The sequence below is a fragment of the Schistocerca americana genome, chromosome 8 (assembly GCF_021461395.2).
Source record: "Schistocerca americana isolate TAMUIC-IGC-003095 chromosome 8, iqSchAmer2.1, whole genome shotgun sequence".
Lineage (NCBI taxonomy): Eukaryota > Metazoa > Arthropoda > Insecta > Orthoptera > Acrididae > Schistocerca > Schistocerca americana.
In genome coordinates this window covers 356883745-356902499 of record NC_060126.1, presented here as the reverse complement: position 1 = coordinate 356902499, position 18755 = coordinate 356883745, and the positions used below count along the sequence as shown (strand labels likewise).

The following is an 18755-nucleotide window of genomic DNA, read 5'->3' as shown; positions in this document are numbered from 1 at the left end:
TGGGGAATGCAGGTTCTAAAGCCATCAAGGAAGAAGTTGACACTCTATTTCTGCAACCACAGTCTCACAGTTCTCTCAGCGTCTTCATCAGAAGCATAATGATGTTCTCGCAGATTGTCTTTCATTATCAGGAACATCTGGAAGTCAAACGGTGCTAAATCTGGACTGTATGGAGGATGCCGTGTGGTGGTGAGATTCAGTCTCTGAAGTTCTGCTGTGGTGCCATGTGAAGTGTGTGGTTTGGCAATGTCATGCTGCAGGAAAACATTTCCCTTTTCCTTTTGGACCCTTGTTAGCCATCGTTCCAGAGTTCACAGCATTGTGATGTAACACTCTGAATTTATTGTTTTCCATGATCAAGGAAATCAACATGGATAACACCATCTGTGTCCCAGAACACTGTGGCCATGATTTTTCCAGCTGAGGGCTGCGTCTTGAATTACTTTTTCTGAGGTGAGTCTTTTTGTCGATATTCCATAGACTAACATTTCATCACCGGATTGTAATGGTGTACCTATGTTTCATCTCCTGTCACAATTGAATGGAGAAAAGTGTCCCCTTCATTCTTGTAACACAAGAGGAGTTCCTGGCAAATTTCAAGTCAGCAAGCTTTCATTTCAGGAGTCAGCATCTGGGGTACCCATCGTACACAGATCTTACAATAGCCAAGCAAAGCAATAATCTGACCCACATGTTCTTGTGATATGTTGATTGTTCTTGCAGTTTCTCTCTAAGTGATACGACGATCATCCTGAATCAGTCTGTCAACATTTTGCTTGTGAAACTTGGAGGTTGCTGTCACAGGACGTCCAACTCTTTGTTTGTGACCTGGGTCAGATGTTCCCGCCTCAACATCTTTAAACTTACTCACCCAATGAAGTACAGTACTCACATCAACACAATAACCATAAACTGCTTTCACTCTCTGATGAATCTCCTTTGGGGTGACACCTTCTGCTGTCAAGAGTTCAGTGACTGCACGTTGCTTAAATTGCATTGACTGAATGTCTGCGCAGGGTTCCATATGTTACACTGTAACAACACAACCATTCAAAGCTAAGGCTTCCCACCAACTGAAGCTGTAGAGAAGAGGCTATGGAACAAGCCAGTACATGCCTCGTACCAATGCTGCCAACTGTTGAAGAGTTACAAAGGTGGAGGCAAGACTCAGTATCAAGGGTGAGCATAAATTTGTAATTGCAATATCCACCAGGGTTTTGACTATCTCTTGTTGTGCCCTGTCCTTCCCACCCCTCTCATAGTGGTATCCCATTGCCTGCTGAACCCACACAATATCCTCGTCCATCCCTGCTCCACCTCTGCTCCTAACCCATTGCCTCATGGGTCATATTGCTGTAACAGACTTAGATGCAAGATCTGTCCCACACACCCTCCCACCACCACCTACTCCAGTTCAGTCACAAGCATCACCCATCTCATCATAGGCAGGGCTACCTATGAAACCAGTCATGTGATCTACAAGCTTAGCTGAAACCACTGTGCTGCATTCTATGTGGACATGAAAACCAACAATTTGTCTGTCGACGTGAATGCCCAACCAACAAACTGTGGCCAAGTAATAGCTGGACCACACAGTTGCTGATTGCATTGCCCAACAAAATGTTCTTCACTTCAGTGACTTTTTCACCGACAGTGCCATCTGGATCCCTCCTACCAACAGCAGCTTTTCTAAATTGTGAAGGTAGGATCTCTCCCTGAAATATGTCCTATGCTCCCTTAAACCACCTGGCCTCAACCTTATGTTAGTCACTGTCCTTGACCCGCCTATCCCCTCCCCTGTTCCCACTCCAGCATTACAGAGCCTTCTGTTCCACCAATACACTCACAGTCTTTTTTATGTCTTTCCTTTTCCACTCCTCTCCCCCCACGCGCACGTGTGTGTGTGTGTGTGTGTGTGTGTGTGTGTGTGTGTGTGTGTGTTATCTGCTTCAGATGAAGGCCTTCTGGCCAAAAGCTTACTTGTTTAGCAGTCTTTTTGTTGTGTCTGTGTCTATGTGGTGAGTAGGATTGTATCCTTTTCATAATATTGTCATTAAACTTACAATTAAATTTTCCTGTAGACTACCAGACTCACCCCCGGATATAAAGAAAAACTTTAGAGAAAACCTCAGTTCTCTTGTATGTATTTTCCCCCGTCATACTGTCATTATAGGAGGAGACATTAACCATCCAACAATCACTTGGGAAAATTACAGCTATTAAGTGGTTGGTGTGACAGGACATCTCGTGAAACATTATGAAATGCATTCCCTGAAAACTACCGAGAACTGGTAGTTCGGAAACCCACTCATGATGCTGGAGATATATTAGACCTAATGGCAACAACTAGATCTAAACTCTTTGAGAATGCCTACATTGAAACTGGCATCAGTGGTTGTAAAGCAGTTGTAATAAGTATGATTAAATAAAGTACAGAGGGCTGCTATGACAAGTAGAAAGATTTAAATGTTGAGTAAACTAGATAAAGAGGCAGTCATGATACATCTCAGAGAGGATGTCAAAATATTTACCTTAATGCAGGAGCATGTTGAAGAACTGTGGCTCAAGTTTAAAAAAATATTTGACCATACACTGGATAGATCTTTACTTAACAGAACAGTTCATGATCAGAGATACTCTCCATGGTATATAGCCACTGTAAAGAAACTTTGAAAGAAATCGTGACTTCTGCATAATAGATGTAAAACAAAGCGTATAGCCATAGATAGAGAGATGCTGAATGAAAAATATTTGGCTGTCGAGATGGCAACGTGTAAAGCTTCCAATGACTGCTGAAGCAGAACTTGTGGAAAATCTCTCACAAAACCCAAAGAAATTCTGCTCACATGTAAAAGTTATCAGTAGCATGGAAGTTAGTGTCCAGTCACTCACGGAAGTGAAATTGAGAGTGAAAAGCAAAAGCAGATATACTGAACTCCTATTTCAAATGTTCCTGTACTGACAAAGATACAGAAGTACAATATACTTTTTGCACCATTACAAAGATGAGTGATACAAATTACAGTGTCAATGGCATTGCAAAACAGCTAAATTGAAACGAAGCTCTAGGGCCTGAGAATTTGGATTCCACTCCCCATGACCATTGAATTTTCATCTCTCTTAACGATCTGAATAATTTTTTTTATCTCATATACATTTCTTCAATCTCTTAATCATATGCAAAGCTAGTTGGCATATAAATTTGTGCTATTGTGGTGGGTGTGGGCTTTGTGTCTATCTTGGCTACACTAATCTGTTCACTATGCTGTTCAAAGTAGCTTATCTGTGGTCTTATTTTCTTATTCATTATTGAACCTACTCCTGCATTATCCCTATTTGATTTTGTTTATATAACCCTGTATTCAGCTGACCATAAGTCTTGTTCCTCCTGCCACTGAACTATATCTAACTTTAACCTATCCATTTTCCTTATTAAATTTTCTAACCTACATGCCCAGGTAAGGGATCTGACATTCCACACTCCGAACCATAGAACCCGAATTTTGTTTCTCTGGATAACGACATTCATAGTCCCTGCCCAAAGATCTGAATGGGGGTCTAGTTTACCTCTGGAATATTTTATCCAAGGGGGTGCCATCATTATGTAACCATACAGTAGATCTCCATGACTTTGGGAAAAATTACAACTGTAGTTTCCCCTTGCTTTCAGCCATTCATAGTACCAGCACAGCAAGGCTGTTTTGGTTGATGTTACAGGGCCAGATCAGTCAATCAACCAGACTGTTGCCTCTGCAACTACTCAAAAGGCTGCTGCCCCTCTTCAGGAACCACACATTTGTCTGGCCTCTCAACAAATATGCCTCCATTGTGGTTGCATCTATGGTATGGCTATTTGTGTCGCTGAGGCACGCAAGCCTCCCCACCAACGGCAGGGGTCTCATGAAGAAACTGCATGCTGTCTTACTTCTTGTGCCTTCATATTAATCCTTGTTTTAGTTGCTCAAAACTTTCTGTCTTATCTACTGCTTCATGCATCACACAAAGGAGTTTGCTTCTCCTGAAAGGTGCAGCCTCATTACCCGCAACAACCACTCACCCAATAAACCTCCTCTATCAGCAAATGACAATATATATTCTCGGATGCCCTACCATAAAAAGGAATGACAAGGTTTGCAGCAGCTGAATTTAATTCTAAACTCGTGTGATCTTAGTAATCCCAACTCCTCATTCATCACTGTAAACTCATTATTTACAAACTTATTTTGTGCTCTGAATTGTGCTACTTCATTAACTAGCAATTGTACAGCTTCCACAACAGATTCCACCATTGCACTACCTCTACTGAGATTTTATAAACCCAATAATAACAACAAAAGAATCTGTAATCATCAACACTACAGTACTTATATTTTATGTCTATTCATGAGCCACTTGGACTCCCTGCATTGTCTCACTATATGGCCATAACTATCACACATAAAACAGACATCTGCCACAGACCCAGCACAAGGGGCAGAATGCCCAAGAAAATTATTTACATGGTGTACATACCACATGTTCTAACCACTGACCCCTACAATTACCCCTGAATTGAGAAACATCCACAAGTTCTTCTGGCCACACAAAAATAACATTGAAGTTACGATGACCCTCAATTCTCAATCCCACACGTCATAAAACACAAACAACAGTTTTGTTCACCCCACAATGAAGGTACTGTAGACTGCAGCATGGACATCTTGCTGCGGGGGTTGGAACACCTTCTGATGTCTGTTGGCCACTATGTCAGTTCTCCTGACACCACTCTGTCGGGGGACGCACCACTCTGTAGTACCTGGCTGTTCAAGGCTGAGGCTGAGTGGTGGACCAGTAGATCCACTGACAGACTGGTGGTTGAGAAAACAATTTATTACTTTTAATTACAACATTTCTCTGTTGTCTGTAAGAGGCAGACATACCCCACTCCAGCATTGCTGGTTGGCAACGGTCAGCGGCAGTTGGTCTACGAACCAGCAGGGCGGTACTTGCGTCAGCTGCCAGTGATGCAGACATCAGTCCTTGGCAGCAAGCGGGTGGCCCGTCAGTAGGTGAAGACTCTGACATCAGTGGCACACTCCTTCTTCTTGCTATGTTGGCTCTCTGGTGTCAGACGCCCGTGTCCAGGCGACCCGGGTGTGGCTCCCATCTTCCATGGTGACAAATGGTGACAAGGAGTCTTTCCCTCTGTAGTAGTGTGTACAATGATTTGTAGTAGAGTGTACAATGTTTTGAAACATACTTGCAAATGAAAACATGATATTTTCACGTAGAAGAAGGTGTAACTAGATGAATGACGAACACTTAACTTCACTTAACAAAGTGTGGGGCGGCGAGTGAGTTTGTTGAATAATCTTTTACTGTATAAATGCTTGCAAGTTGAATCAGTTTCTGGCTTTTAGAATGTTGTTAATGCTGTCTTTCGCCGTTCTCAACACTGGCTCTCTATTTACTTTTTGGCACCCAGAAAGTGATTTAATAAAACATGGAACCAGTAATAGAGATCCTAGTGCCCACTTCATTTGAGATACAATTATAGCTGCAACTTAAAGCTCTGAGGAATTAGGAGATTGTCCGGGATTTCTAATCAAAAATGGTTTTCCAAAATAGTTGAGTATATTCTGAAATTCACTGATAAAAAACACAAGTATCCCTACAACCTAATTAACAGAGCAATTCAGAGTCTAATGCGCTGATGCAACTATAAATGTCCGAATTAAATGTTAAAAAGAATGCTCGCCATAATTTGATGAAAATGTTTCATCAAACGCCACGCTAAATATTTGGTAGAATGTCTGTCCCGCGACGGCACGTGAAAATACGACAATACGCAAACTGAAGCTAGATAATGAAAATCATTCCAGAATTAACACTTCACATAAAATGTTTTCATGGTTCCGCGTATCTCTAGTAACTTAATACGGCACCCGAGGCTGTTTGTAGCAGTGACACTGATCCGACGCGGCTCCCGACACAGATGGTGTGTCATTCAGCGTCTGGAGAGAACTGGGGCCTTCCTTTCTCGCGTAGCGTCCCTATATATAAAGCCGCGGTGCGGACGGCGAAGGGAACGCCTGATCTTTTCGGCTCTCTCGACTAGCCGCTGGGCTAGTAACGCACCACTTCAAGTTACATAATAATTTATAGCTTCTTTTGCTGATGGCCGAAGAAGCTCTTAATTTAAACGTGCATTCAGCACGCAGGTAAGTATTGATAATAAAATTTTGACGTGGCTAAGTTAAATATTCTGGGCGAGAGAATTAATTAAATTACACTGTACGCAGTAGATGAGCTCTGAACTGGCCCTTTTGAGATCCGCTATCGCTATAATTTTATAGGTATTCAAAAGAAACTTTTCACATCCTCATAGTCATAGCGGACCTCCAACCTATTTAAATCTAAACATCCTAGCCTTATGTACTAGCCTACTTAATCTATCTTGCTTCCTTCAGTTTTGAGACGAAAACCACAAAATCATGAATTTCCACTAAAATCTTAATATGTGAAATCCAAAGTACTGTTTTTATTAAATCATTATGAAAGATGAATCTAAATATAAATTTTGAAGTCTCTAGCTCTTTTCTGTTGCGCCAATGATTTTTTCAGAAAAACGTCCAAATTTCGAAAATGACTGAAGTTATCGAAATGATATTCAACACACATTAATTTAGTATTATTTCTGACATGCTAGAAAAGTTTTAGGTCATTTGCTTGATTTTTAAGGTATTGCGCAATATTTATGACGTCAGAGCTAGTTACAGAGTTACAGCAGACTGGCTGGCACACAATGGAAACTGATGTGAATTTACTACAGCGTGAGTAGGCTGCTTCCCTACAAAAGGTTTATTCATCACTTGCACATACAATAGTGCAGAGCAAACTGCCTCCGGCCAGGGCACATACAGTATGTATACAGCTACAGAACATTCCAGTACACTGATTCTTGACATTTGTGGATACTTGTAGAACTGAATATAGAACTGAATATAGAAATTAAAATTGTACAGTGCAGGTGAGTTTTGAATTCATGACCCTCCATGCAACAGTTTAGTATCATAACCACTACACCACTGTGTTACTCAGCTTTTTCTGCGACATTGCTCTCTCCTTAAGAGAACAGCATCTCGGTGTTACATCCTCCTAGTCCAGAAACGAGTCATCGGTCCTGCATACTTCAACTCCCGATGACTGATGCTCGCGCTGGCGGTGATCTTCTTAGAACTTCTTTTGCCGCTATGCCCTTCATCGCCTTTTTGGTTGTTGCCTGTCGCTGGAGCTTCGAATTTACCCTGGGTTGCAGGATCCTTACAGGGATTCATTCAAAGGACGTGGACCGTATCTCTGATCTTTCATCATGTTGTTTCTGGGTCGAAATCTTCAGCTTCATAAGTAGCATCAAACAACTGTCTTACAACCTTATAAGGTCCAAAGTAGCGCCTGAGGAGCTTTTCAGAGAGACGAACCTTCCAAGCAGGAGTGAAGATCCAGACAAGGTCACCAGGCTGGTAGACAACAGGGCGGTGGCTCGCATCATACCTTCAGTGATCATTTACTTGAGTCTGCAGCTTGCGGAGTTGAGCTAACTGCCAAGCTTCCTCAGTTCTGGTTAACACCTGGCTGATGTAGTCATCGTCCACATCATCAGGATGTAACTAAACACAGTGTCCATCGTCACAGTCGCCTCACGCCCATGCACCAGGAAAAATGGCATAAATCCTGTGGTGTCTTGTTTGGCGGTGTTGTAGGCAAACGTCACGAAAGGTGACCCAGTTGCTCTGCTCAAAGTTGACGAACATTGATAGCATGTCAGCCAAGGTGTTATTAAGGCACTCAGTAAGCCCGTTAGTTTGCGGATGGTAGGCACTCGTCATGTGATAGGTAATGTTGCACCGACGGTTTATCTCTGTCACAAAATTCAATTGAAAAACTTTCCCTCGATCCATAATTAACAACCTCAGGTCACCGTGTTTTAATACAATGTCTTCTACGATGAATTTGGCTACCTCGAATGCTTTGGCTGTTTTCACGGCTTTTGTAATGGCATATCGTTTCAGATAATCAGTGCAAACAGTAATCCATCTATTGCCACTAGCAGACGTTGAAAATCGTCCGAGGAAGTCAATCCCAACATGCTGGAAAGGCATTTCGGCTGGTGGAATTGGTATGAGTTGGCCAGGTGATTTTTGAGGAACTACTTTTCTCCTCTGGCACTCTCGACAGTGCGACACATAGTGACGGACACTCCTAAATAAACCATCATCATCATCATCATCATCATCATCATCATTTAAGACTGATTATGCCGTTCAGCGTTCAGTCTGGAGCATAGCCCCCCTTATACAGTTCCTCCATGATCCCCTATTCAGTGCTAACATTGGAGCCTCTTCTGATGTTAAACCTATTACTTCAAAATCATTCTTAACCGAATCCAGGTACCTTCTCCTCGGTCTGCCCTGACTCCTCCTACCCTCTACTGCTGAATCCATGAGTCTCTTGGGTAACCTTGCTTCTCCCATGTGTGCAACATGACCCCACCATCTAAGCCTGTTCGCCCTGACTGCTACATCTATAGAGTTCATTCCTAGTTTTTCTTTGATTTCCTCATTGTGGACACCCTCCTGCCATTGTTCCCATCTACTAGTACCTGCAATCATCCTAGCTACTTTCATATCCGTAACCTCAACCTTGTTGATAAGGTAACCTAAATCCACCCAGCTTTCGCTCCCGTACAACAAAGTTGGTCGAAAGATTGAACGGTGCACAGATAACTTAGTCTTGGTACTGACTTCCTTCTTGCAGAAGAGAGTAGATCGTAGCTGAGCGCTCACTGCATTAGCTTTGCTACACCTCGCTTCCAGTTCTTTCACTATGTTGCCATCCTGTGAGAATATGCATCCTAAGTGCTTGAAACCGTCCACCTGTTCTAACTTTGTTCCTCCTATTTGGCACTCAATCCATTTATATTTCTTTCCCACTGACATTACTTTCGTTTTGGAGATGCTAATCTTCATACCATAGTCCTTACATTTCTGATCTAGCTCTGAAATATTACTTTGCAAACTTTCAATCGAATCTGCCATCACAACTAAGTCATCCGCATATGCAAGACTGCTTATTTTGTGTTCACATATCTTAATCTCACCCAGCCAGTCTATTGTTTTCAACATATGATCCATAAATAATATGAACAACAGTGGAGACAGGTTGCAGCCTTGTCTTACCCCTGAAACTACTCTGAACCATGAACTCAATTTACTGTCAACTCTAACTGCTGCCTGACTATCCATGTAAAGACCTTTAATTGCTTGCAAAAGTTTGCCTCCTATTCCATAATCTTGTAGAACAGACAATAACTTCCTCCTAGGAACCCGGTCATATGCCTTTTCTAGATCTATAAAGCATAGATACAATTCCCTGTTCCACTCATAACACTTCTCCATTATTTGCCGTAAGCTAAAGATCTGGTCCTGACAACCTCTAAGAGGCCTAAACCCACACTGATTTTCATCCAATTGGTCCTCAACTAATACTCGCACTATCCTTTCAACAATACCTGAGAAGATTTTACCCACAACGCTGATTAAAGAGATACCTCTGTAGTTGTTACAATCTTTTCTGTTTCCATGTTTAAAGATTGGTGTGATTACTGCTTTTGTCCAGCCTGATGGAACCTGTCCCGACTCCCAGGCCATTTCAATTATCCTGTGTAGCCATTTAAGACCTGACATTCCACTGTATTTGATGAGTTCCGACTTAATTTCATCCACCCCAGCCGCTTTATTGCACTGCAATCTATTGACCATTTTTTCCACTTCCCCAAATGTGATACTCTAAATAAACCTGGCCAGAAAAATCTCTTGCAGATCCTATTGTATGTCTTAATAAATCCTAAATGTCTGGCCTCAGGTGTGTCATGGAATTTCTGTAGAACATCTAAGCGCATGTGTTTAGGAATCACTGGTAGCCACCTCTTTTCAAATGGATCAAAGTTTTTCTTGTAAAGTAATCCATTAACTACCTTAAATTGTCCTTTCACATCCTCTGACCGATTTAAGGCACGCATAATTTGAGATATCTTGGCATCCTTCTTCTGCTCAGCAGAGAGATCCTAGAGTGCAGCGAGACAGTCACTATCTTCATCAAAGTCTTGATGGTCTTGCACAGGGTTTCTTGAGAGACAGTCGGCACCTTAGTGTTTTCTTCCACTTTTGTATACTATGGTAATGTCATACTCTTGAAGACGTAGTGCCCACCTGGCAAGTCGTCCTGTTGGATCCTTAAGACCTGTCAACCAACAAAGTGAATGATGGTCTGTAACAACTGTGAATGGCCTTCCATAGAGATTCTGTCGAAATTTGCACATGGCCGAGATCACAGCAAGACACTCTGTTTCTATAGTTGAGTAGTTTCTCTCAGCCTTTGTAAGTGTCCAAAAGCATGGCGTTAACCTTCTCGTTTCCATCTGAAATTTGCATCAGAACAGCACTGATCCCATGCCCACTGGCATCTGTGTGTAGTTCTGTAGGTGCTCTCTCATCATAAAGACCAAGTCAGGGTCAGTCATCAGAGCTTTTCACAGCACATCAAAAGAATCTTGTTGAGCACCACCCCAGATAAATTTAGCATCGGCCTTTAACAACTTCTGGAGTGGCCTGGCTTTAATACAAAAGTATTTGATAAAACGACGATAATAAGAACATAATCCAAGGAAGATTCTCACATTTCTAATACTTTTAGGAATAGGAAATTCCGTTGTAGGTCTCACCTTTTCTGGGTGTGGCCACACACCGTTTTTTGACACAAGGTGACCAAGTATTTTGATTTCTTTTGCTCCAAAGAGACACTTTCTTGGATTAAGTTTCAGTCTGCCTTGTTGAAGACACTTAAGAATGGCCCTCAGTCTTTTTATATGTTCATCAAACATCTCTGAGAACACTATAATGTCGTCTAAATAACAAAGACACATTCCCCACTTCAGGTGACGTAGAAAATTATCCATCATCCATTCAAAAGTTGCTGGTACATTACACAAACCCAACGGCATTACCTTAAACTCATGCAGGCCCTCAGGGGTGATGAATGCAGTTTTCTCACAATCAGCCTCATCTACTTCGATTTGCCAGTATCCCGAGTACATGTCCATGGTTGAGAAAAACTTAGCCCCCTTCAGACAATCTAGTATATTGTCAATTTGTGGAAGGGGGTAAATGTCCTTTTTAATTGTCTTATTAAGCTTCCTGTAATCAACACAAAAGTGCCAACTGCCATCCTTCTTCCTGATGAGGACCACTGGTGACGTCCATGGGCTCTGCGAAGGCTGAGTGATGTCATTCTTCATCATTTTCTCTACCTTGTCACGTATTACTCGACGTTCCGTTGCTGACGCATGGTACGCTCACTGGCTTATTGGTTGATGGTCTCCAGTGCTAATCCGCTGCTTCACCGTCAATTTGTCTAATTTGCTCTTTACCTGTGGATTGAAGCATTCAGAAAACTCTTGAAGAATGGCAAGTAGCTTCTTCTCTTGTTCCTTAGTGAGGTCTGGTGATAGTTGAGCTAGAAGATCTTGTCTTCTAGTGGTAGCGCTAATTTCGCCCACAGACTCAGTATGGGAGGTTTCTGTTCTTCAATTAACGGCTCAGCGTTAGCTAGACACATGCGTCCTGGAAGAATCTGCGGTTCTCGGTGGCAGTTAACTATCCACAGTTCACTGAATCCGTTTTCAAACGAGATGACAGAGGCCAGGATGACCAAATTATTCTTCAGTGGTATGCTTCTCTTACATTCCACTACAAGATCCATGGATTGATGCTGGGATGGCCCGTGACAGTTATCTTTCTAGTGCTGACAGCAGGAATGATCACTTCATCCAGCACACATAATCTCCACACACTCGGATGCGCATCTTCCTGTTCACTGTGTCTCATCTCATCTAGCATAATCTTCAAGTGACCACAATCTATAATTGCCTGAGAAGCTTTCAAAAAGTCCCATCCGAGAATGACATCATGACTACACTCTTGTAAGATGATGAATTCTAAGGGCTGTGTATGGCCACATATACGCACATGAGTGGTACATCTTCCTGTAGGTTTTACATATTTCCCATTAGCCACCTTCAGCAGAGATGTTTTGTTGTCGACAAATACGGTTTTCTGCAACTGGTGACAGTACTTCTCTGAAATGACTGAATATGATGGTCCAGAGTTCACAAGAGCTTGGGCTGGTCAGCCATCCATGAGGATATCGACATAGTTTCCTATCATTTTTGTAGTGATTGACGGCGGAGGATTTTTCTCTTCGGCGGCCTCACCTCCTTTAGTTTTCTAGGTTGCGGCAGCTAGGTGATCAGCTGGAGCTTCTAAACAGCAATGGAGACCTTGATCGGTGTGTTGGGGAGTGTCCTCTCCAGTGGCTAGCTTGCGGCGATGGTGACCTACGTTGTTCTCCACCCACATCTTCTTGTTCATCTTTGTCATCCTGGAGTTGGCGGGCGTCATCAAATATCCACTGCCTTTCTCAACAATAGCGCACCACATGTCCCAGTCGTCCACTGTGGAAACATACTGGTTGGTTATCCTGGGTCCTTCATATGTCAGTCGTCCTTAATGCCCATACAGGTTCCTCATGTGGCATTGTAGGAACGTAACTCCGCCTGGGTCGCGACTTTTTCACCTTTCTAAAGGGAAATGAAGGCCGAGAGATTGGGTTCAATGTCTGTTCCACTTCCCCCCGTATGACCTCTTGGAGCGTCTCAGTTTTTTGCATGCCATGCAATCCAAGTGCCTTCTGAACTTCCTCTCTCACTATCTGATGAAGAACACTTGTGAAATCAGTTTCTTCCTCCATCACAGACATCAATATGACATTTGGAAGCCGTTCAAACTTCTTGCATGTAATTCTTTTTTGATGCATTATCTCGACATACTGGCACCATTTTATGAAGCCGTCTGGTGTTGAAACCTCCTTCAGGAGTAGGGCTTGATACATATCCTCAGCAACACCCTTCATGCGATGTGCAACCTTATCTTCCTCCTTCATTTTAGGATCCACTATTTTACACAGCTCCAAGACATCCTGAATGTAGGATGCTGTAGTTTCTCCTGGACGCTGTGCCCTGCGCTTTAATTTATCTGCAGCCTTGCACTTGTGTTGTGTGTCGCCGTAATACTTGCGCAGTTCCACCTGGAATACTTCCCAGCTTGTGAACTTCTCCTCGTTGTTCGCATACTATTGCTTGGCAGTGCTCTCCAAGTAGAAAAATACATTAGCCAAACACACGGTGTCATCCCATTTGTTAAATTTGGCTATACACTTGTATACCTTCAGGCACTTGTTTGGATCTTGGCCATCGTCACCAGAGAACCCAGAAGGATGTCTCATGTGGTGGCACACCGTTGCTGTCATCGTAATGGCCTCTTCCTCTTCTGTCTCCTATAGATTGCTATCTGTTGAATATGGCTCAAACTCGGCCTTCTCCCCACGTAAATGTCAGCTCTGTCTTGGTCTGATGGGAGCCACGGTGTCATTGATAATGTGTGCTATCACAAATTCCAATACCCGGTGCCTCCACCAGAATAATGTCACATAGAAGGAGGTGTAACTAGATGGATGACAAATACTAACTTCACTTAAACAAAGGTTTATCCAGCACTTGAACATACAAGAGCGCAGAGCGAACTGCCTCCGACCAGAACACATACAGTATAGATACAGCTATAGAACATTCCAGCACAATGATTCTTGACATTTTTGGATACTTCTAGAATGGACTCGAACCGAATATAGAAATTAAAATTGTACAGTCCGGGTGAGCTTTGAACTCACGACCCTCCGTGCAACAGTTTAGTATCAGAACCACTACACCACTGTGTTACTCAGCTTCTTCTGCGACAATATGATAAACCATTAGTAACCCTTTTCACAGAGCAGTTATCTGTTAATGAAACATCAATGATAATGGTAGTTTATACAAATATGGCTTCTGGCGTTTATCACAAGGAAATTATGCATGAAAGGAATGGACTAGAAAAAAGTGGAGACTTAGAAATTAGAGGGCCAGAATAGGGCTTACATTTAAAGAGAACTACATCGGATACAAGTGAAATATGTGTTGACCTACGTTTTTAATTAACAAGGACGATCTTAAGGCTCAGTAGATAAAAGAAATTAGCAGAATTATGTATTTACTTTAGACAATTTGTGCTAAACTTTGAAAAAAATTTGTATATAATTAAGGTTGTCATTATACATAAAATTATTTTAACTTTTGTATGCAAGAAGTTATATGGTTTCTTTTGAGTTCGATTAAATAATGATGTAAAATTATTGTAACCTCTTTGAGCAGTATTTTAATTTTTGATGAAATAAGAACTGTGAAAGAATATTTGTCTTGGCAGTCATGCTAATGTGTATCTTTCTAATACAGGGTCACCGTGCTGAGCGACGCTTTGTTTGCAATGTGTGTGGAGCATGCCTAAAACGCAAAGAACACTTGGACCAGCATAAAAGAGGTCACAGTGATGAGCGACCATTTGTATGTAGCATTTGTCTTAAAGGTTTCAAGAGAAATGAGCATCTCACACGACATATTGTCATTCATTCTGGGGACAAAGAGCATGCGTGTTCTGAATGTGGAAAGCGTTTCAGTCGTAAGGATCACCTACATAAACATGCACAAACACATATAGCTCGTCGTATGCGAAATCATTCGACCAGTGGAAGTGGTGTTGTAGAAGCAGTGGGTCCTGTTCCACATTAATGTGCTTGTTTTTTTGCACATTTATTTGTCACCATCTAATCATTTTAACTGACATCATCTCTGTTGGTGGGACTCTCATTGTTTCCTCAACCCAACAGTAATTTATAGCATATAAAAGACACACACTGATGCTTTACATTTTCTACTTTACAGAGAAGGGGATGTTTATTGTCATTCCTTATTAGGTAGTCATTTAGTGGATCGTAATTTTAAACCGAATTAGCCTTTTATTATTTTTTTTTTTTAATTTGAAAATATGAGCACAGAAGATGCAGTATCATTGTGATTTCTTGATCTGTGGCCAAGTATGGCGCTTTCCATATGACAAAAACAGGTTGTATGCACCACAATATTTTTATTTGTAATTTGCAGAAAATGTGTTTTAAATCATATTTCATACGTTACAACATTTCTGTAAAACATAATTGAGAAACCTGTAAATAACAGTTTCAGAGCTAAATGCAATTAGCTTGAATGCTTTTAGTCATCAGTAGTAAAAATTGTAATCTACTACACAGAAGTATGTGTTCCTATGCCCTGAAGACTTGATTTTGGACCTAATATTAGCTGTTTGGGATATATGGTGAACTGGTTGAATGTGAAGAGCTTTAGAAGTTGTTAGTGAGAAAAGTATGTCTTAAGACACTTTCCTTTACAGGAGATAGAATCAAACATGACAGGTGATGTAATAGGCACTAAATAATAATTGGAGTAGATATGATAACTTGACCAGAAAGTAGCTGTTGTTAGTTAACCACCAGGAAGGACCAAGCTGGAATCACTTATAAGTGTATAAAGAAGTAGGATAGAACGAGAGATTATAAAGGAGGCAGAATTTGAGTGGGAGGTATATGCAGGAAATTAAATGAATTAAAATAGCATGCCACAGTAGGAAAAATTTGGTTAGGGATACCTGTTAGGTTTTGTGACGGTGGACGGAGGTGTATGGCAAATGAGCTATGACCTGGGTAGAATGGTTGTCAAAAGCATACAAATAAATTATGGGGGATGGGGTATAGGAATATTGGAGATAAAGTTACCATTCAGAGTTGGAAGGTGTAACTTTTCAAAGAGAAGCTATCTAATTTATACAAGATGCAGGTAACTAATAAGACAGTGTGCATAGTTTTTCTTGGTTGATTTTAGGTGATAGAAGCCCTGCTTGGTGATACAGAGGATCAGACTGCTGTGAGGAAAGAAATAGTTTAAGAGGAAACAAACATCCCCGACCCACACTCCTGGCATTGTTGAATGTAATGGCATGTTTATTAATTGTACTCAGTGCTTGGTTTGTTTTTTTTTTTTTTTTTAAAAAAAACTATTACTGCGACCTTCTGGGGGAGGGGAGTTTTTGTTTAATTTAAACATTTTAAAATGTTATTTTAATGCCATTTTTTCATCGGAGATATTGGTATGGCATACCGCCACGTACATTCACAAATAAAGTAGTGATTATACTTCTTGCCACTAATTACTTATCAACTTAATAAAACACAGTATTCAAAAGTGGTTACTACAGTGGATCATACACAGTATTATTTGATTTCTAAAGTTGGCACTGACATAAAAATAAATACAAAATTTTTCCTGTTTGTACCAGTTCAGAATTAGAGAGCACAAGCATCAAGGAAAACTGCACACAATGTTAGCACATTGCTGCAGTTATGTTATAGACCCGATTTTATGGCTGTATATTGTTACAACCAACCAATATGGGCCATTTTTCTTTACCTTTATATATCGAAAGTTTCATATTGGTAGTTTTTAACGTGAGTGTTTCTCTATTTATTTGATACTTACAGGGCAAAATTCCTCAATGATGGGTTTGGAAATCCCCAGGGAGCAAAAGTACAAAAAATACGGTAGTGCACACCTAATGTCAGGTTGGATTTAAGTGTATTGTAGTACATTGAAGAATGTAATAATTAATGCTGATTATTTCTTTTAAATTGTATTATTAACTATTCTGTCATTACTTGCCCATAGTTTATCTTTTATACCTCTAGCCTTTCTTAAAATTTGTATTAGATTTCATTGTTAGACCACATTTTGAATCAAAAAGCAGCAGATGTGTTTGAATGGTAGAATTGACATATTCTGGTGTGTAAGAATAAATTTAGGTATGAGGGAGCCGTAGTGCCACTACAGTCATGAAAATAACTGACATAATTAAAAGGCAGCAGGGAGATTATTTGTTTTGTTACTGTATTGGTTCTAACATAATTTTTTGTGTAACTTAATGAAATGTTTAAGAAAACATAAATCTTGTACAATTATTCCCAAGTTAGAAAGGAGAAAACCATAGCCATGTGTTGCATATCAACTAATAATATAATGGCACAAAGGTGACTCAAAATAAAATGTTAGCCGATTTGCTCTCTTGAGAATCAAAATGAGAAAATTATTTTTATAGGCAGAAATTATATTCAAACAGTATGTCCTGCAACTTACAAATAGTACTGTGTGTAATATGCAGCCATTTTATATTTGAAAGAATATATATAGTATTTATGCTAATATGAAATTTGAGTCTATGTATGTGCAGAATGACACACTAGTTGTATTCATTGTAGGCTGAACCATTGTTTTAGATATTTTAGTATTTGTGAAATGTTTATGATTAAAATATTTGCAGTAAGCTGCTGCACATACAAAAAGCCTCTAAAGCTTTTGCATAATCTAAAATGACATTTTTAGTAGTATCATGTAATATAAGTCTGTGTTCATCTGGCGGTAATATAGGATCATCATGATGAGAATTATGTCCAGCAGAGCAGGTGGGTGTGCAGAGAAACAATTGATGTAATATAAAGAGGCAGATGACAATGTATAGGACAATTTAGGGAAAATCATCACTAATCAGGAAGATTATATTAGTCATGGTCCTAAGCATGAACGGTAGTACAAACATTTCATTCCTATCATTACTGTCATTGTAGTTGTAAGATGTGCATCCCATGTGAACAAAAGTTATTATAAGTTGAAGATTATCGAAAGTGTACATCCTGCGATGGTATGTTGACGTCCTAATTGTATTTTGGATTGAACAATTTTTTCCACTGTGCAGATATTAGTACAATAAGCTTCTGTCTTCATTTTGATTTATATCCATGAAGGTAGAACATGAGTTCTAGCAAATTATACGGTTTAGGAATATGGTTATTAGATGTGACATTACAGGAGTGATGAAATGGTGACTCACTAAGCTGCATACACATGTCCCTACCCTTCCGTGGTGTACTTTTGTCTCATTAGCATTTTTTGTCATATCAGTAGTTAAGTCCTTACAAGCATTGCACTCATTCAGTTTTGGCATATACTGAAATACAAATTTCCTTATCTTCATTCAGAAAATTATAGCCTCCCCCTACTCTTCCAGTTAGTTAGGACTTAAATGAAACATGTACCTAAAGTTCCCTGTTGTGCAGGAAAGGCATCTACTCAAAAGAATAAACGAAATGTAGGTGCAATTATAACTGAATTGCCAATGCTCAGTACTCCCAACAATGGCAACAAGAAAGTAAAACTCTGTTAAAGTAAATGAGTATAAAACTGGGCTGGATGGAATTAAATTTTGAAAATATTATAAATTTAATTAATGAATCAGTGACAATTAATGGTTGCCAGCTCACTATGTTGCTAAAATTAGTTTTTTTTAAAAAATACTGTTTGTTAATACTTAGAAGCTTACATAAGAATACTGGTTTTGTTGCAAGGCGAAAATAGCACAAAATTGATAAGTATTGCTCTAGCGTGATTTCAAATCAATATGTCACAGTGAACAAATACCTTTCAGTTAATTAGCAACTCATGTAAATGAATTTTTTCCCCACACTGCCTTACGGCAGGTCTTATCATGGGGGAAGTCTTGTCAGAGAGGTCCACCGCATGAGCGTCTAGGAAAATGATTCCAGTGGTGGTTTCCCATTGCCTTCTACTGATGATGATGGAGTGACAATGAGGACAACACAAAACCCAGTCCCTGAGCGAAGAAAAT

At 40.4% G+C, this 18755-nt stretch overlaps 1 protein-coding gene across 1 annotated transcript in view; it reads left to right on the top strand.

Moving 5' to 3' along the window:
* LOC124544707 (gastrula zinc finger protein XlCGF48.2-like) overlaps positions 1-14874 on the top strand; it is an 89709-nt gene extending 74835 nt beyond the window's left edge. The window contains exon 4 of the mRNA XM_047123352.1: positions 14426-14874. Coding sequence (XP_046979308.1) covers positions 14426-14758 — 333 coding nt within the window. The 3' untranslated portion in view covers positions 14759-14874. The remainder of the gene's footprint in view (positions 1-14425) is intronic.
* Positions 14875-18755: the final 3881 nt, after the last annotated feature.